Source organism: Cervus elaphus, chromosome 13 (assembly GCF_910594005.1).
Source record: "Cervus elaphus chromosome 13, mCerEla1.1, whole genome shotgun sequence".
Lineage (NCBI taxonomy): Eukaryota > Metazoa > Chordata > Mammalia > Artiodactyla > Cervidae > Cervus > Cervus elaphus.
Genome location: NC_057827.1, coordinates 10,044,296 through 10,065,201, shown reverse-complemented (window position 1 = coordinate 10,065,201; position 20,906 = coordinate 10,044,296). Strand labels below are relative to the sequence as shown.

The following is a 20,906-nucleotide window of genomic DNA, read 5'->3' as shown; positions in this document are numbered from 1 at the left end:
ATCTGTGGGTTGTCTTTTAACTTTGTGTGTTGTTTCCTTTGCTATGTAAAAGGTTTTGAATTTAAGTAGGTCCCATTTGTTTATTTTTTATTTTATTTCCATTATTCTGGGGGACAGATCAAAAAAGATATTGCTGTAATTCATGTCAGAGAGTGTTCTGCTTATGTTTTCCTCTAAGAGTTTTATAGTGTCTTGTCCAACATTTAGGTATTTACCCAGTTTGAACTTATTTTTGTGTATGGTGTTAAAGAATGACTAATTTAATTTGTTTACAAGTAGCTGTTCAGTATTCCCAGCACCATTTGTTGAAGAGATTATCTTAACAACAATGTGTAGTCTTCCCTCCTTTTTCATAGATTAATTGACCATAAGTGCTTAGGTTTATTTTGGGGCTTTCTACCCTGTTCTATTGATCTATATTTCTATTTTTGTGAAAGTACCATACTGTTTTGATGACTATAGCTATGTAGTATAATCTGATATCAGGGATTCCTGAGTCCTCCAGGGATTCCTGACTCCAGACAAGATATTTTATTCTTTTTGTTCTAATGGTAAATGGAATTGCTTCTGGAATATCTCTTTTTGACTTTTTGTTGTTGGTTTATAGAAACGCAATAGGTTTCTGTGTGTTAATTTTATAACCTGCAACTTTACCAAATTCACTGATGTACTCTAGTAGGACTTCAAAAACTATGCTGAATAAAAGTGGCAAGAGTGGACATTCTTGTCTTGTTCCTGTTCTTAGAGGAAATGCTTTCAGCTTCTCACCATTGAGGATGATGTTAACTGTAGGCTTGTCATATATGGCCTTTATTGTGTCCCCTATGCCCACTTTCTGGAGAGTTTTTTTTTTTTTTCCCAAAATAAAAATTTTATTTTTATTTTTTTCCATTTATTTTTATTAGTTGGAGGCTAATTGCTTTACAATATTGTAGTGGTTTTTGCCATACATTGACATGAATCAGTCCTGGATTTACATGTATTCCCATCCCGATCCCTCCTCCCACCTCCCTCTCCACCCGATCCCTCTGGGTCTTCCCAGTGCACCAGGCCCGAGCACTTGTCTCATGCATCCAACCTGGGCTGGTGATCTGTTTCACCCTTGATAATATACATGTTTCGATGCTGTTCTCTCAAAACATCCCACCCTTGCCTTCTCCCACAGAGTCCAAAAGTCTGTTCTGTACATCTGTGTCTCTTTTTCTGTTTTGCATATAGGGTTATCGTTACCATCTTTCTAAATTCCATATATATGCGTTAGTATACTGTATTGGTCTTTATCTTTCTAGTTTACTTCATTCTGTATGATGGGCTCCAGTTTCATCCATCTCATTAGAGCTGATTCAAATGAATTCTTTTTAATGGCTGAGTAATATTCCATGGTGTATATGTACCACAGCTTCCTTATCCATTCGTCTGCTGATGGATATCTAGGTTGCTTCCATGTCCTGGCTATTATAAACAGTGCTGCAATGAACATTGGGGTGCACACGTCTCTTTCAGATCTGGTTTCCTCAGTGTGTATGCCCAGAAGTGGAATTGCTGGGTCACATGGCAGATACATTTCCAGTTTTTTAAGAAATCTCCACACTGTTCTCCACAGAGGCTATACTAGTTTGCATTCCCACCAACAGTGTAAGAGGGTTCCCTTTTCTCCACACCCTCTCCAGCATTTATTGCTTGTAGACTTTTGGATAGCAGCCATCCTGACTGGCGTGTAATGGTACCTCTTTGTGGTTTTGATTTGCATTTCTCTGATAATGAGTGATGTTGAGCATCTTTTCATGTGTTTGTTAGCCATCTGTATGTCTTCTTTGGAGAAATGTCTGTTTAGTTCTTTGGCCCATTTTTTGATTAGGTCATTTATTTTTCTGGAATTGAGCTTCAGGAGTTGCTTGTATATTTTTGAGATTAATCCTTTGTCTGTTTCTTCATTTGCTATTATTTTCTCCCAATCTGAGGGCTGTCTTTTCACCTTGCTTATAGTTTCCTTTGTTGTGCAAAAGCTTTTAAGTTTCACTAGGTCCCATTTGTTTATTTTTGCTTTTATTTCCAATATTCTGGGAGGTGGGTCATAGAGGATCCTGCTGTGATTTATGTCAGAGAGTGTTTTGCCTATGTTCTCCTCTAGGAGTTTTATAGTTTCTGGTCTTACATTTACATCTTTAATCCATTTTGAGTTTATTTTTGTGTATGGTGTTAGATAGTGTTCTAGTTTCATTCTTTTACAAGTGGTTGACCAGTTTTCCCAGCACCACTTGTTAAAAATCATACATCATGACCAAGTGGGCTTTATCCCAGGAATGCAAGGTTTCTTTAATATCCACAAATCAGTCAATGTAATACACCACATTAACAAATTGAAAGATAAAAACCATGTGATTATCTCAATAGATGCAGAAAAAGCCTTTGACAAAATTCAACATCCATTTATGATTATAACTCTCCACAAAGCAGGAATAGAAGGAACATACCTCAACATAATAAAAGCTATATATGACAAACCCACAGCAAGCCTTACCCTCAATGGTGAAAAATTGAAAGCATTTCCCCTAAAATCAGGGACAAGACAAGGGTGCCCACTCTCACCACTACTATTCAACATAGTATTGGAAGTTTTGGCCACAGCAATCAGAGCAGAAAAAGAAGTAAAAGGAATCCAGATAGGAAAAGAAGTGAAACTCTCGCTGTTTGCAGATGACATGATCCTCTACATAGAAAACCCTAAAGACTCTACCAGAAAATTACTAGAGCTAATCAATGAATCTAGTAAAGTTGCAGGATATAAAATTAATACACAGAAATCCCTTGCATTCCTATACACTAACAATGAGAAAGCAGAAAGAGAAATTAAGGAAACAATTCCATTCACCATTGCAACAAAAAGAATAAAATACCTAGGCGTATATCTACCTAAAGAAACAAAAGACCTATACATAGAAAACTATAAAACACTGATGAAAGAACCAAAGAGGACACAAACAGATGGAGAAATATACCGTGTTCATGGATTGGAAGAATCAATATTGTCAAAATGACTATACTACCCAAAGCAATCTATAGATTCAATGCAATCCCTATCAAGCTACCAATGGTATTTTTCACAGAACTAGAACAAATAATTTCACAATTTGTATAGAAATACAAAAAACCTCAAATAATCAAAGTAATCTTGAGAAAGAAGAATGGAACTGGAGGAATCAACCTGCCTGACTTCAGACTATACTACAAAGCCACAGTCATCAAGACAGTATGGTACCGGCACAAAGACAGAAATATAGGTCAATGGAACAGAATAAAAAGCCCAGAGATAAATCCATGAACCTATGGACACCTTATCTTTGACAAAGGAGGCAAGAATATACAATGGAGAGTTTTTTTTATAAATCATAAATGGGGTGCTGAATTTTGTCACAAACATTTTCTGTATCTATTGAGTTGATCATATGGTTTTTAGCCTTCCATTTGTTGATGTGGTGTATCACACTGATTGATTTGAGGATATTTAAAATCCTTGCACCCCTGGGATAAATCCCACTTGATCATGGTGTATGATCTTTTTTTTTTTTTTTAAAACGTAGTCAATTTTATTCTCCTTAAACCACAAAATAGAGTCTTTGGTTGTACAAACATCACTAGTTACAGTCTTGCCAGGAGGTCCCGGCTGGGGAGGGGGCAGTTAGTCAGTGGCCAGAACTCCTCAGGGGACCTCTTTAAAATGCTACCGGCCAGGTTAAAAGACTCGGGGCGAGGGTGGTGTTGGCGCTGGCAGGGCCCCCACCCCAAGTCGGGGGAGGCACCCCGCCCCTCTAGGAGGGTACTGGGCCCAGGCCCCGGCGCCCTGGCCGCAGGGCCCGGCGGCTGCTGCACAAGGCCACCTCCTCGGGACTGCGGAGCCTGGAGAGGGCCTGCCCAGAAGCACCATGGCCACCTCTCCATCCTCCTCTGGCAGACCTGGGCTTGGAGGTGGTTCCAAGGACCTCAGCTCCTCAGTGAAATCTGGGGACTGCATGTCATAGACAGGTCTGGAAGAGGGGAGGGCAGCAAACACCCTGTAGTCAAACTTCCTCCCAGACAAGGCCAATCGTCCTGGGGAGGTGCCAGTCTGGGGGCCGAGGTCTTCCAAGGGGGTGGGTGACGGGGTGGGCGCGGGCGAGGGGGCCTCGGCCAGGCGCTTCAGGGGCCCCCGCTTGCTTCGGCCCTCCTGGGACTTGCTGAGGACCATCTGTGCGCGGAGGGCGTCCTGCTCCAGGGACTTCATCCTGGCCGCCCTCCACAGCGCCCGCTTCTCCGCCTCCAGGGCGCGGCGCTCAGCTGGGGACAGGGCCCGCTCTGGGGCCGGCAGCTCGGGGCTCTGCACGCGAAGCCGCTCCTGGTGGCGCCGCTCGGCCTTGGCCGTCCGCACTGGGGCGCCGCCTCCCTGCGGTGGGGGAGACGCGGGGCCGAGCCCTTCAGCTGCGGGGCCCTGGCCGGCCCAGGGTGGCTCCTCCTCAGGCTCCTCGTCCTCGGGAGCATCAGCTTCTGGGCGCACCGTGTCGGCCGCTGCCTCGCGCAGCATCTGTGCCCTCTTCTGCTGTAGCTTGCGGGCCTCCTCCTCCTGCATCTTCCGCAGGTCGTCGGCGCCCACCAGCGACACGCGCTTAGGGGGGCCCTCGGCCTGAGGCACCCGCATCTCCAGCTAGAAGTATTTCTGCCGCTCGCGGAAGGACAGCTGCTCCGGCGAGGCCTTGGGCCCGGGCATGGGGGGCTGGGCAGGGGTGTCCAGAGGCGGGTGTAGGCCGGGCACAGCCGCGAACGTCCTATAGGCTTGCTTCAGGTTGGCCGGCAGCTCGGCAGGGGAGGGCGGGGACGGGGGCTGCTGGTGGCCAGGGGAGCAGGGGACCTCAGCCATCTCTCCACTTCCAGGCAGCACCGTGGCCTCCGGGCCCCACAGTGGGATCTGTCCGGGCAGCTCCTTCTCCTTGCCGGGGCCCTCAGGGCTCAGCTCCCGGTCGATGGAGGAGATGCTTTCCAGGCTGTTCCGGCGGCCAAGGCCAGCCGCGAAGGGGTTGGCGATGACGCCTGGGGACACCTCGGGGGTGGCAGTGCTGGTGTCGAAACCGTCGCAGACCAGCACAGTCAGGGTGTCGCCCACGCTGCGCAGCAGTTGCATGGCCTCGCCGTGTGTCAGGCCCAGCAGGCTCTGCTGGTTCACCTCCAGCAGCCGCAGCCCCACCCGCAGACGGCGGTCTCGCCCAGCTGCTCCTGTGGGGCTCACCTTGGAGATGAAAATGCCCTCATCGGTGGGGTCGCAGGGGTTTCCGGCATGGCCCTTGGCGCCCCCACGGATGCTGATGCCCAGCCTCTCCCCGGGGGCCTTCTGGATGCAGAGTTCCCGCATGCCCGGGGGCGGCGGGTCCCTCCGCACGAGCAGTACCAGCTCCAGGCAGGGCTGGAGCAGGGCGCTGACCGCTTCCTGGTGCGTGGCCTCCCGCACATCCTGCCCATTCACTGCCAGGATGCGGTCCCCGACCCGCAGGCCGCTGCGTGCAGCCAGGCCCCGCGGGAGCACCTTAGAAATGAACACTCCAGGCTCCTGGACACCGAATGGGTGGCTGGAGTGGTCGGAGCCCCCAACGATGCTGAGCCCCAAGGGGCCCCCCGCTCTGGGCAGACAGATCTCCTCCACTGGGTACGGCCCCTCCAGGGCAGCGGCCAGCAAACCAGGGGACAGCCTCAGAGGCCCAGGCTCCCCTGGGGCAGCAGGGGCAGCAGCGGGGGGGGGGGGGGGGGGGGGGGGGGGGGTGGGGAGGAGTGGGGCGGAGGGCTCGGGGCTCGGGGCCCCCCAGCCTCCCGCTCCAGCAACAGGGCGATGGTGGGCGAGGCGGCGGTCAGCAGGGAGACAGCATGGTCGTACCTGGCCTCGGTCATGTCCACCCCGTTGATAGAAAGGACGCGGTCGCCGACCTGCAGGGTGCCTGCCCGGTGGGCGGCGCCCCCCTCAGCGATGCGGGAGATGAAGATGCCCCCGTCGCCCCGGGAGGGCGTGGAGCCTTTCCCGCCTGTGATGCTGAAGCCCAGCCCCTTCTCGCTGCGCACGAGGCAGGCCACGTGGCGCTGGCGGGGGCGCCTGGGGGGCTCGGGTGGGAGCAGGGGCAGGCGCAGGCTGCCCCCTCGCCGCTCCCGCGGGCTGTAGTCATCCTCGGGCCGCAGGGCCGTGACGGTGACCGGGTTCTCAGGCTCCACCTTGCGCTCCCGCCACAGCCGCATGTGCACGGTGGCGCCTGCCCCACGCAGCGCCTCCACAGCCTGCTGGTGCTCTGCGTCCTGCAGGGCCACGCCGTTCACCTCAAGGAGCTTGTCACCTACTCGGACCCCAGCCCGAGCTGCAGGGCCCTCCTCAGATGATCTTTTTAATGTATTGTTGGATTCAGATTGCTAGTATTTGTCCAGGAATTTTGCATCTATGTTCATCAGTGATACTGACCAGTAATTTCCTTTTTATTGTGGTATCTTTGTCTGGTTTGGGTATCAGGATGATAGTGGCCTCATAGAATGAGTTCAGAAGTTTTCCTTCTTCTGCAATTTTTGGGAACAATTTCAGAAGGAAAGCTGTTAGCTCTTCTCTAAATGTTAGATAGAATTCACCTGTGAAGCCATCACGTCCTGGACTTTTGTTGTTGGGAGTTTTTTAATCACAGTTTCAATTTCAGTGTTTGTGATTGGTCTGTTCATATTTTCTGTTTCTTCCTGGTTCAGTCTTGGGAAACTGTAGATTTCTAAGAACTTGTCCATTTATTCCAGGTTGTCCATTTTATTGGTATACAGTTGCTTGTCATAGTCTCTGATGATCTTTTGTATTTCCATGGTGTCAGTTGTAATTTTTTTTTCACTTCTAATTTTATTAACTTGAGTCTTTTCATTTTTTCTTAAAGAGCCTGGGTAAAGGTTTATTAACTTTATCTTTTCAGAAAACCATCCCCCCCCCCCCCATTAATCTTTACTATTGTTTTATTTGTTTCTATTTCACTTATTTCTGCTCTGATCTTTGTGAGTTCTTTCCTTTTACTAATTTTAGGGTTTTTTTTGTTCCTTCTTTAGTTCTTTTAGGTGTGAGGTTAGGTTGTTTATTTGAGATTTTTCTTCTCCTTGAGGTAAACTTGTATTGCTGTAAACTTCCCTCTTAGAACTGCCTTTGCTGTATCCCACAGGTTTTTGATTGTTGTGTTTTCACTTTCATTTGTCTCTAGGTATTTTTTATTTCCTCCTTAATTTCTTCAGTGATTCATAGGTTGTTTAGTAGCATAATTTTTAGACTCTAGTGTTTGTGTTTTTTGTAGTTTTTCTTATTGTTTATCTCTAATCTCATAGCATTATGATTGGAAAAGTTGCTTGATATGACTTCAGTTTTCTTAAATTTACCAAGGCTCTCCTTTTGGCCCAGCATGTGGTTAACCGTAGAGAATGTTCCTTGTACTCTTGAGGAAAATGTGTATTCTGCTGCTTTTGAACAGAATGCTCTATAAATATCAATGACACATTGATAAACACATTTGGTCTAATGACACATGTGTCATTTAAGGCCTGTGTTTCCTGAATGATTTCCTGTCTGGATGATCTGTCCATTGATGAAAGTGGGGTGTCAAAGTCCCCCATTGTTACTGTGTTACTGTCCCTTTTCCCCTTTATGGTTGTTAGTATTTTTGCCTAACATATTGAGGTGCTTCTATGTTGGATGCATATATATTTAAAATTGCTATATCTTCTTAGATTGATCCCTTGATTATTATGTAGTGTCCTTTTTCTCTAAAAACTGTCATTGCTTTAAAGTCGATTTTGTCTGATATGAGTATTTCTACTCCAGCTTCTTTTGGTTTCCATTTGCCTGGAATACCTTCTTCCATTCCCTTACTTTTTTTTTTTTTTTTCATTCCCTTACTTTTTCAGTTTGTATGTGTCCCTAGGTCTGAGGCAGGTCTGTTGTAGACAGTATATATATGGGTCTTGTTTTTGTGTCCAGCCAGTCAATCTGTCTTTTGGTTGCTGCATTTAATCCATTTACATTTCAGGTAATTGCTGATATATATGTTCTTACTGTTTTACATTTGTTTTTGTAGGTTTTTTTCCTTCTCTTGTGTTTCCTGCAGCATTTGTTGCAAAGCCAGTCTGGTGGTGCTGAATTCTCTGTTTTTGCTTGTCTGTAAATCTTTTCATTTCCCCATCAAATCTGAATGAGAGCCTCATTGGGTAAAACATTCTTGGTTTTAGGTTCTTCCATTTCAGCATTTAAAGCATATCATGCTACTTCCTCTGGCTTGTGGAGTTTCTGCTGAGAAATTAGCTGACAATCTCATTGGGTCTTCATTTGTATGGTACTTGTCATTTCCTCCTTGTTCCTTTTAATATTTTATATTTGTCTTTTATTTTTATCAATTTGATTACTATGTGGCTTGGCATATTCCTTATTGGGTTTATCCTGCCTGGGACTCTCTGAACTTCTTGGACTTGTTTGACAGTTTCTTTTCCCATGTTGGGAAATTTTTCAGCTATTACCTCTTCAAATATTTTGTCAGGTCCTTGCTGTCTCTTCTCTTCCTGAAACCCCTATAATGTGAATGTTAATGCCTTTAACATTGCCCCAGAGGTCCCTTAGGTGGTTGTTTTTTTTTTTTTTTTAATTCTGTTCCATGGCACTGATTTCCACCATTATGTCTTCTAGGTCCATTATCTGTTCTACCTCAGTTTTTCTTCTATTGACTACTTCTAGTGTATTTTTCATTTCAGTTATTGTATTGTTCATCTCAGTTTGTTCTTTAGTTCTCCTAGGTCTTGGTTAAATATTTCTTGCATCTTCTCAGTCTCTGCCTCCATTCTTTTCACAAGATCTTGAAGCATCTTCACAATCATTATTCTGAATTCTTTTTCTGGAAGGTTACCTATTCTCTATTACATTCAGTTGTTTTTCTGGGATTTTATCTATTCCTTCATCTGGGACATAATCCTTTGCCTTTTTGTTTTGTTTAACTTTCTGTTATTATAGTTTTTGTTCTGGAGGCTGCAGGATTATAGTTCTTCTAACTTCTATTGTCTGCCCTCTGGTGGATCTAAGGCTATGTAAGAGGCTTGTGCAAGCTTCCTGATGAGAGAGACTGGCAGTGGATAAAATTCGGTCATGCTCTGGTGGGCAGAGCTGAGTTCAGTAAAACTTTAATCCACTTATCTTCTGATGGGTGGGGCTGTGCTCCCCACCCCCCACTCCCCACCCCCTTTAGTTGTTTGTCCTGAGGTAACCCAGCCTTCATTCTTTTTGGAGTTATTTCTCCACTGATCTCCAGTAGCTATTGGGCACCTACCAACCTGGGGAATTCCTCTTTCAGTATCCTATCATTTTGCATTTTCATACTATTCATGGGGTTCTCAAGGCAAGAATACTGAAGTGGTTTGCCATTCCCTTCTCCAGTGGACCACATTCTGTCAGACCTCTCCACCATGACCCGACCATCTTGGGTGGCCCCACACGGCATGGCTTAGTTTCATTGAGTTAGACAAGGCTGTGGTCCTGTGATCAGATTGGCTAGTTTTCTGTGATTATGGTTTCTGTGTGTCTGCCCTCTGATGCCCTCTCGCAACACCTACCGTCTTATTTGGGTTTCTCTTACCTTGCATGTGGGGTATCCCTTTATGGCTGCTCCAGCAAAGCACAGCCGCTGCTCTTTACCATGGACAAGGGGTATCTTCTCACAGCCACCCCTCCTGACCTTGGACGTGGGGTAGCTCCTCTCGGCTGCCGCCCCTGACCTCAGGCGTGTGGTAGCTCGCGAGGGACAGTTCTTCAAGAGATGGGAATACCAGATCACCTGACCTGCCTCTTGAGAAACCTATATGCAGGTCAGGAAGCAACAGTTAGAACTGTACATGGAACAACAGACGGGTTCCAAATAGGAAAAGGAGTATGTCAAGGCTGTATATTGTCACCCTGCTTATTTAACTTATATGCAGAGTACATCATGAGAAACGCTGGGCTGGAAGAAGCACAAGCTGGAATCAAGATTGCCAGGAGAAATATTAATAACCTCAGATATGCAGATGACACAACCCTTATGGCAGAAAGTGAAGAAGAACTAAAAAGTCTCTTGATGAAAGTGAAAGAGGAGAGTGAAAAAGTTGACTTAAAGCTCAACATTCAGAAAACTAAGATCATGGCATCTGGACCCATCACTCCATGGGAAATAGATGGGGAAACAGTGGAAACAGTGTCAGACTTTATTTATTTGGGCGCCAAAATCACTGCAGATGGTGATTACAGCTCTAAAAGTAAAAGACACTTACTCCTTGGAAGAAAAGTTATGACCAATCTAGATAGCATATTAAAAAGCAGAGACAATACTTTGCCAACAAAGGTCCATCTAGTCAAGGCTATGGTGTTTTCAGTGGTCATGTATGGATGTGAGAGTTGGACTGTGAAGAAAGCTGAGTGCCAAAAAATTGATGCTTTTGAACTGTGGTGTTGGAGAAGACTCTTGAGAGTCCCTTGGACAGCAAGGAGATCCAACCAGTCCATCCTAAAGGAGATCAGTCCTGGGTGTTCATTGGAAGGACTGATGCTGATGCTGAAACTCCAATACTCTGGCCACCTCATGCGAAGAGTTGACTTATTGGAAAAGACCCTGATGCTGGGAGGGATTGGGGACAGGAGGAGAAAGGGACGACAGAGGATGAGATGGCTGGATGGCATCACCGACTCAATGGACATGGGCTTGAGTAGGCTCTGGGAGTTGGTGATGGACAGGGAGTCTTGGCGTGCTGTGATTCATGGGGTCGCAAAGAGTCGTACACGACTGAGCGACTGAAGTGAGCTAAACTGAACTGAACCCAGCCCTGGAGTCTATAGGCTCTATGGTAGGGCTAATGGCAATCTCCAGGGGGACTCACACCACCGGGTACTTCCTAGAACTGCTTCTGCCAGTGCCCCTGTCCCCATGGTGAGCCACCACAACCCCCTGCCTCTGCAGGACACCCTCCGGCTCTAGCAGGTAGGTTAGATTCAGTCTCCTGTGGGGTCACTGCTCTTTTGCTGTGTGTCCTAGTGCACACAAGATTTTGTGTGTTCCTCCCAAGAGTGGGGTCTTTGTTTCCCCTGGTACTGTGGAAGTCCTGCAATCAAATCCTGCTGGCCTTCAAAGCCAGATTCCCCACAGACTCCTAGTCCCTTTGCTAGATCTCCAACCTCAGAAGCCTGATGTGGGGCTCAGAACCTTCACAACAGGGTAAGAACTTCCATGGTGTAATTGTCACCCAGTTTGTGGGTCACCCACCCAACAGGTACAGGATTTTAATTTTATCATGATTGTGCTCCTCTTATGGTCTCGTGGTCTCATTGTGCTTCTCTTTTTCTTTGGATGTTGGGTATCTTTTTTGATGGGTTCCAGTGTCTTCCTGTTGATGGTTGTTCAACAGCTAGTTGTGATTTCAGTGTTTTTGCACAATGAGGTAAATGCATGTTCTTCTACTCAGGGATCTTAAGCCAATCTCAGATATATTTTTAAATAGAATCATTTTGCAAATTTCAAGGAATCCTTTAGGATTTTGGCTGGGAGTTTTCCAGTTTGTGTATCATTTTAGAGAGATTTTATCCCTAATTTGAGCATTTCCAATGAAAATTATGGAGTTATTCAGGTTTTATAAAATGTTCTTCAATAATAGAATTTATAATTTTTTTCCTGTGGGGGTTTAAAAAAATTCATGTTCTTTTAAATGACATTTTCCCTCCATTAAAATTATAAATGTGATTGCTGATGTACAGGAAGTCAATTTTTATATGGTGGGACTGGGAGGGAGAGTTGCTGAGGGAAGAAAAGGATGACACTAAAATTTATTTCTTCACTTGTTTTCCTGGAGATATGAGCTAGATACATCTTCCTGGGAGGGATATCAATATAGCTCAGGGGCTTTAAAATGTATTAAGGAATATTTTATACATGCAAAGAATATGTATAATGTCTACCTAAGGAATAAAAAATAATATAATAAACCCTCATCTACCCAACACTCAACTTAATAAACAGAATATCATCAAATCTTTGGAGACCCTTTGGAGGCCATTCTGATCTCATTCTCTCCTTTCTCTTGAAGAAATAAGGAATGTCTTGAATTGCTTATTGTTCTTTCGCATTTTCTCACCACTTTGCTACATATATACATAGGGGACGATTTTTCAAAGTCACAAACACACATGCACAAACACAAAAACATTCTAAATGCTTCCTTTTCCATCTCAGACCCTTCCAGTGAGCATCTTTGTCATACTAAGTGCTGCTTCCCTGGGAATGTGTGCAGTACTTCAGAATTTGGGAATTTGAAAAGAATTAAACCCTTTTTACTAATGTGTTTGGAGTTTATCTTCTATTACTGAAATACTTGGTTTTTTTTTGTTTTTCATTGATATTTTTATTTCTCTGCCAGTACCATGCTTTCCCAATGATTGTGGCTTTAAGAGACTTTTGATATTTGCTCACGCATTTGTACTTTTTCCATCCAAATTTTCTCCTCTGTTACCTTTTCATTCTCCAAGAGACCCTTTGTATTAATGCTGTCAAGTCTCTCAAAGTCATCTTGGTATTTTGATTGGTAGCATATAACACTTATAAGCTAATTTGGAAAGAGTTTTCATCTTTACAATTGATCTTTCTAATAAAAAACTAAATATCTTTCTCCATTTATTAAAAATTTACATTATTTTCCTCAGTAGAATTCATTGCTTTCATAAGCACTGCTTTTTTTTCCTGGTAAGTTTGTTTCTATGTATACATTAATTTTTGATAGTTCAGTAAAGAAGTCTTCTTTTTCATTTCTTTTCTACAAAGGAAAGCTACTGACTCCTCTATGATTGCTTTTTCTTTTCAGTTGGTCGGAAGGTATTTATTTGAAAATGTTCAAAGGGAACTACATAGTTCATGTAATAGGTGAGTATCAAAAGAGAGTAAACAAAAGCTCTTTTAAACTATGAGGTAGTTTGTGAATCTTACTAATCTTATTATTGTTTAAATTGGTTCCACAGTCTTTGGCCAGTGGTATTCATCAGAGAAAGCTATACCATACTGTCACAATAAATTAACCCTTTCATAAACAAAGTTTCTTTCTTATGTAAGGTCCAATGAAGGCTGGTAGTAGTTCTTTCCACTTAGTGATTCAGGGAACCCAGACTACCTCCATTTTTGTCCCAGGTCACTGGAGCAGAGGAAGAGAGGAATGGAGGACATGCACTGCCTCTTACTGCTTATCCTGGGAGGAAGTCATATGGCCTGTGTCTGTAGACCATTGGCCAGAGTTAGTCATGTGACCTGACTGACTAACAGGGGAGGCTGGGAAATGTAGGGGGACTCACGGATGGTAGATAGGTGAGTATCCACTGTTTCCATGAGACCAGCACAGTTGTGGTAAACTGAATGATGCGTGTGGTCTGATGCCTTTACTGAGAAGTTTCAGCCACAGAGCTGAGGACTGGCCTTGCAGTTGCTGACAGTGTGTGGGAAAATGTGCTGAATCCAGATAAGCTCCTGGGTCTATTTCCTGGATTTCTCATTCACACCCTTTGTTCAGTCTCACTTCAGGCTTTTATGTGTAAACACAGCCCAGCTCACTCAATCCCTTGGCTTAGTCATCACCTCTGGTTTCTCATAGGGCGATGGGTGGTTTCTGAGGCAGTGTGCCAGGCCTTGAGCCTGACTACCTTGAAATTCTGGTGAAAGCAAAGGGGACCAGTTTCAGGACTCACCTCTTTTGGCTGCAAGCAACAGAAACCCACTCAAATTCAACCTTTCTCTTCTCTTACAGCCCTCATCCAATCTGTCGGGAAACCCTGTTGGCCCTCTTGCAGGACAGGTCTAGAACTGCCCACTGTGCACCAAGTTTCCTGCTTTCCACCTCTGTTAGGGCATTCTTGATTCACATCTGAACTACGTGATAGCATCCAAGCTATTCTCCCTGTTTCTTCTCCTCATCTGGTCCCAAATAACATCCACAGTGATTGTTTTAGAGGGAACTCAGATGCTGGAATTCTTCTGCTTTCCTTTCAGTGGCTGCTCCCCCGTCTCAGGCCCCCTTCTCTCTCCTGTATCTTTATCCTCAGTTCTGTCTTTCAGTCACTCTGCTCCAGCCCCAGGCACTTCGCTGATTCTCGCACATTACAGAAGCACTCCCACATGGGGTTTTGCACTTGATGTGCTTCTGCCAGGAGCACTCTTCCCTCAGATATCCTAACAGTGTCTCCTGCACCTCCTCTAAGTCTTCACAATTCACCTGCTCAGTGAGGCCTCGCCTGAACATTATGCTCTGTATAAGGTAATTTTCTCCCTTACTCTCTAGGCCCCCAATTTCCTCACTCTATTCTACTTTCTTCCTCCTGGCTCCTACAACTTTCTGTATACTATATAACTGATCTGTTTGTTATGCTCATTGTTTATTGTTTGTTTCCCCTTCTAGAACACATGTTCCATGAAAACAAGATCTTTGTTAAAATTGTTCTCTGATATAACTCAAGCACCTAGCATTACACCTGGCACTTGGTCTATGCTTGATAAATACTTTTTTGAATAAATGAATGAACAAAACTGGCCCATGCAAACTATTTTTTTAAATAAGATTACAAAAGGCTTATAAGAATCCAAGAAGCAGCAGCTCCAAATAGCTGGATATACAAAAATTAGCACAGGGAATCTATATCGGAGAAGCAGGGTCCCAGCCTCGGATTCTTGGCGTGCCCGCTCTTCCAAGCTCTTTCTGTCCTCTCTGTCCTTCTACAACCCCGTGGGAGCTGACCAACCCCAGCTCCCATGGGGTCGTGGACTCAGGAGCTAATGGATGAGGTTGCAGAGGGCCTGGGCTGCGCTGGGAGAAGCAGGGCAGCATGCAGGGCCCAGACAAGTCTTAATTCTGAAACATGAGACATTGGCTTCTGCTGTCTCAGTTCACAGGTAAAGGCCAGACTCCTTCTTGGAAGTCCTTCTCTCCAGTCCTTCCACACTTTCATCCCAGCATTACTGTCTTGCTCCTGCTTGCTTACCCCCACCACACACACCCAGATATTATAAATCCTCTTGTATAGAGGCTTATCTTATCTATCTTTCACCTCTGTATCCCTAGGCCCAGCACAGCACCAGCACGGAGTATGCGTTCAATTAACATTTGCTACATGAAAGACTCAGTGTGACGGTGAGACAGAGCCCAGAGCCGGGTGCCAGGAGAAACCCGCCTGCACAGAGTGCGGAGCTCCGGGCAGGTCCTTGCCCTTGGCCACTTGAACTTCTGCTGGTCTGTGTGTCAGCCCCATGGCCACTTCTGCACTCCACGGTCCTCTCCCTAGGCCCATCCTCATCACACTGTGCTGGAAACACTTCCTACTTCTTGTCTTCTTAGAAAATGTTGGTGTTTTCATCTCTGTGCACTATTATTCACCCTTCTAAAACTTGACAAAAGACCTAGGCAAACTCAGGACAAGCTTTGATCTCCATCAGTTCCAAAGAAGGGAGGGGATTTTTCCTCCCAGTAGATTTTCCATCTACTTGTATGCAAGTAGATACTCCCTGATAGGGCTGGAGCGAGACCTCAGCACCTCTGAGAAATCTTAACAAGCGCAGGTTGCCATAGACTCAGCCTTGTTTACAGGTGGGGTATTGGGTTCAAAGCTGAGCTGAGGTTGATGTCTCTTCCAGTTCTCCCCACAACTCTGTGAGCCAGACCTGATGGCCTTCCTGATTCAGAGGGAGCTCAGAGCCAACCTCAGAGAGACTGAGGGGCTTGCCATAGTCCCTCAGCTGGTGGAAGGGGGAAGCCATGATGTGAGCCAAGGCCCCTACTGGGGGTCTGCTGTCATTCCCTGTGACAGGCACCAAGCAGGAGCTGAGGACACTCACCCACGAACAAGACCAGACCCCCAGCCTGGAACCCACCAGAGCAGCGGGTCTCAGTGTGGGACCCAAGGACCACCTGCAACAAGACCACCACCGAGTTGTTAAAATGCCCATCTCTGGGTTCCACAATCAGAATCTCAGGCTTGGAGCCAGGCAGCTTGCCTTCTGTGTGATGCTGCCTTGTGGTTTTGTGTACCTGGAGATTGAAGACCTTTGGTACTCTTATGGGAGAGTGGGTAATTGACAGAGGATCCCAACAAGGCGTGACAAATGCCACAGCAGACATGTGTCCAACCTGTCCTGGGAGGAAGGGTGAGGAATGAGGTGATCAGAGCTGAGTCACAGGTGATGTTGGAGTTGGGTCTCACAGTGACTGAGGCAGAGGGTGACACAGTGAGGCTGGCAGGGGAAGACAACCAGAGGAGCATAGGCCAGACTGTGTACATCCAGATGGTGCAGGGTTAGACGTGGGGTCCCTCGCTGTCCTGGGGCTTTGGGGGCAGAGGGGAAGATGGATAGGATGGAAGGAGAACACAAGAGTGGAGAATCACAAGTTGGAGGGAAGGCAAGTGTGGGCCTGGTGGAGGCTGTGTCAGTGGAGAGGTGAGGCCAGGCTTGAGGGAGACTGGGAGGCGGATGCCGGTGGCCTCTAGAGAGAGGTCTTCTAGCTGAGGTGGCGGGACAGCTGTGGGACTGGAGCCTGCCTGGCAAGGGGCACAGAACAGGAGTTGGGAGAGTGCTCAGCTAGAGACAGGTCCACTCAGAAGCTGGGAATGCCAGTGGAGAGCATGGGAAGCACTGGGGAAATGTTTATCAAGCACCTACTATATGCCTGGGCTGTCACTCACCAGCTTTCAGTCAGTTCAGTTCAGTCACTCAGTTGTGTCTGACTCTTCGAGACTCCATGGACTGCAGCACGCCAGGCTTCCCTGTCCACCACCAACTCCTGGAATTTACTCAAACTCATGTCTATCGAGTCAGTGATGCCATCCAACCATCTCATCTTCTTTTGTCCCCTTCTCCTCCCGCCTTCAATATTTCCCAGCATCAGGGTCTTTTCAAATGTGTCAGTTCTTCGCATCAGGTGGCCAAAGTATTGGAATTTCTGCTTCAGCATCAGTCCTTCCAATGAATATTCAGGACTGATCTCCTTTAGGATGGACTGGTTGGATCTCCTTGCAGTCCAAGGGACTCTCAGGAGTCTTCACCAGCTTTAGGCCTTTGTTTAAACGAGGAGCTGGGATACGTGTGAGAGAAAGGAAGTGAGGGGGAAATTAGGATTGTGACCATCTGGCCTTAGGGAGTGGCGTCAGTAGGAATTTCTCTGCCACCTTCAAATCAGACAAAGTGCTAAGTGTGAAGGGGCTGACATGTCTTCTGGCTGCTGTGGGGTCACACAGACTGTGGAGTCCGGTAGTCAGGTGTGGCTGTAGTGGGTGCACCCCATAGACCCCTGCAAGACAAGGAGCCCTTCCTGTGAAGCCCGCCATGCAGACTTGGGGGCCGAACCGTGCCCCAGCAATGCTTGATCACTTCTATTCAGCCTGCAAGTTATGAAGAAGGTAACAGGGGAAAGGGGCGGGGAGGGATGGTGCCTTCCTCTGTGAGACAAGGCCACTGTCGACGCCATGGTCCCTTGCAGTCAGGGAGAGTCCTCCGGTGATGGGATGCCTGGGCCATGCATCTCAGGAGAGCCCTGGAGAGGTTCTCTCTCAAGTCGTCACTGGAGATGTAGTGGGGCTCCCTGCCTGCTCTGGAGGTGAGAGAGATCCCCTTCATTCCAAAGTGACTTCGCGAGGGACTTCCCTGGTGGTGCGGGGTCTAAGACTCTGCACTCCCAATGCAGGGGGCTCGGGTTCAATCCCGTCAGGGTACTAGATCCTGCATGTGGTGATTAAGAGCCCGCATGTTGCAACTGAAAAAGATCCCATGTGCCTCCACTAAGACCCGGCACCACCAAATTAATTAATATGAAAAAAACCAAAGTGACTTTCTGAGGCCAGGTAGGATTGGAGGGTACATTGTGTTGGTCACATAGCCTCGTGCCTGCCACACGGGGCCCTCGGCCCACATTTGAGCCATCACAGAGGACCCCATCCATGCCGAGTCACCCCACCCAGGGCACCTGGGAGCTCCTTTTCAGACCCTGTGGACAGGTTATACTGTGGGTTGGACTGTATCCCTGCCAACCTGAAGTTGGTGTCCTAACCCCTCATACTTTACAATGTGACTTGATTTGGAAATAGGATTGTTACATATGTAATTAGTTAAAATGCCATTATACTGGAGTAAGGTGGGCCCCTAATACCCCATGACCAGTGTCTTTATAAACAGGGGAAATTTTAAAAAAATTTAATTTTGTATTGGGGTACAGCTGATTAACCAAGAAGATTGTGACAGTTTCTGGTGAAGAGTAAGGAGACTCAGCCATACACATACATGGCTCCATTTTCCATCAAAAAGGGGAAATTTGAGTACATGCCCCCACACAGGGAGAATACCACGTGAAGATGAAAACAGAGATGGGAGTGATGTTTTTAAGGAACACAAAGATTGCCACAGCCATCATAAACTGGGCTAGAGGCCTGGAACATGCCTTCCCTCCCTGTTATCAGAAGGAACCAGTGCTGCTAGTACCTCGATTATAGACTTTCAGCCTTCAGAATCATGAGTCAATGCATTTCTGTTGCTTAAGCCCCCAGCCTGTGGTACTTTGTTACTGTAGGCCTAGGAAACTGCTTAATCTGGTCTCCACTCTGTATGCAGTTAGTAGATGTCTCCATCAGGAGGAAAGAAGAGAGATTTTGTCACTCTGACCTCACTTGGTAACCACTGACGTTTGCTGACCAGGCGTGACCCCACATAGTTACTCCTCTTTACCAGTGAGAGCACAGTCTCGAGAAACTGAGCCACGTGTCAAGACTCTAGGACTTTGCTTTCAACACAGCTGGAGGAGCTGCTTCTGAATAAGCAAAACTCATTGAGAATGGACTCCAGAAGTATTGGCTGAGTCCTGGTGGGTGCTGGATTCTTTCTAGGCCCTGCAGAGACAGTGAGGACCAGATGCATGTGTACCCTGCTCTACCGTAATTTGCATTCTGGATTATTATAAATAATGCATTCTGCATTATTTAATCACAATCATGGGCTTCCCTGGTGGCTCATATGGTGAAGAATCTGCCTGCAATGTGGGAGACCTGGGTTCCATCCCTTGTTGTGAAGATCCCCTGGAGGAGGGCAACCCACTCTAGTATTCTTGCCTGAAGAATCCTCTTGGACAGAGGAACCTGGCAGGCTGTAGTCCATGGGGTTGCAAAGAGTCGGACACAACTGAGTGACTAAGCACACACAGCACACATAGGGAGTTAAGGAAGAAGAAGCACGTGGTGTCACAGGAATGTGTATGTGATGTCCAGCAGATGGCTGGCATGAAGGGGTATCTGAACTGAGCTCCAAAGGAGGTGAAGGGTTACCTGCAGGAGTTTGTGTAAGTGATACAGGAATGCGGATGCACACTTCCAGTAAAGCTGGTGTGGCTAACCTGCAGAAATCTAGAGATGAACCTGGAACCCTGCTGATGAGGTGAGGGAACTGCACTAGGGATTCTCACTTTTATCTTGAGAATAATGGGGGAAGTAGAGTGTTTCATCAAGGGAATGGTTTGTGTTTGGAAAGAGTTCCCTGCTTGTGTGGAGTGGGTGGGGTGCAGGCAGGAGAGGGTGGGTAAGGTGCGACCTGTTTGGAGATTCCTGCAAGAAGCTGAGCAGGAGAGGATGCTCTCTGAATTGGGTGGTGGCAGTGGGGACCAAGAGAAATGAGTGGACCAAGAAAGATGCTCAACATTTCATCAGAGAAATGCAAATCAAACTACAACAAGGTATCACCTCACACATGTCAGGATTACTGTTAGCAAAAAACCAAAACTAAACAAGTGTTGGTGAGGGCATGGAGAAATGGAACCCTTGTGTTCTGTTGGTTAGAATAGAAAATGATGTAGCCCCCATTGAAAACAGTATGGCAGTTCTTCAAAAAATTAAAAATTAAATTATCATATGATCCAGCAATGTCACTTCTGGGCGTATCCCCCCAAATCAGGATCCTGAAGAGGTAGTAGCACTCCAACATGCATCGCAGCACTATTCACAATAGCCAAGAGGTGGAAACAATCTCAGTGTCTATCAACAGATGAATGAAGAAACTGTGGTATATACACCTGAAGGAGTATTAGGCAGCCTTAAAAAAGAAAGCAATCCTGCAATATATAACAACACGGGTGAATCTTGAGGACATTATGCTAAGTAAAGTGCATCAGTCACAGAAGGACAAATACTGTATGATTCTACTTACCGGAAGTATCTAAAACTGTCAGACTCATAGAAGCAGAGAGTAGAAAGGTGGTTGTCAGACGCTAGAGGGAGGGGCACCAGGCAACAGGCAACAGAATCAACGCGCATTGTCTCAGTTATTCAAGATGAAGACATTCTGGGCGGTCTGCTGTTCAACTCTGTGCCTTTAGTTAACAACACCGTACTGTGCCCTTGAAAATGTAAGAGGATAAATCCCATGTCAAATGTTCTGTCATGATAAAGATTTTAAATATTTAAAAATATATTTAGGAGACAAACTATTGGCAAAGCTGTGGAGCTGAGGGAGGCAAACGGATGGTGGAACCGTCTGTGGAGCTGGGCAAACACTGGAGCCAGATTAGGTTGAGCAGAAAGAACAAGAATTCACACATTGGCCACATAGAGTTTGAGGCAACAGTGAGACATCAAAGTATATCTGTCAAGTGGGCCACTGGTGAAGTCAGACTGGAAGCTCTGAGGCAAGGTCCAGGGTGGACAAGCGTGAGGGAGTCCCTAAGGGGTGTGGCGGGGCCAAGGCTGGGGGGGCAGCTGCAGGGGGCACGACTGGGGAGGGCCCAGAAGCGGGGAGGCAGCACGCCCGGGGGAGCATGATGCTGGGGGGAGACTGGAGAGCCTGGCATAAGGAGGCCAGGACAGGGTGGCCGGGGCAGGG

General features: G+C 46.5%; 1 protein-coding gene across 1 annotated transcript; it reads right to left on the bottom strand.

Moving 5' to 3' along the window:
• Positions 1-3,809: 3,809 nt before the first annotated feature.
• Positions 3,810-20,341, bottom strand: LOC122707022 (protein scribble homolog). Its single transcript, XM_043922661.1, is given in 6 exon segments — positions 3,810-3,892; positions 3,895-4,006; positions 4,082-5,785; positions 5,788-6,417; positions 15,717-15,963; positions 20,235-20,341. Coding segments are annotated over 6 exon segments (2,883 nt in total).
• Between the last annotated feature and the right edge of the window lie 565 nt (positions 20,342-20,906).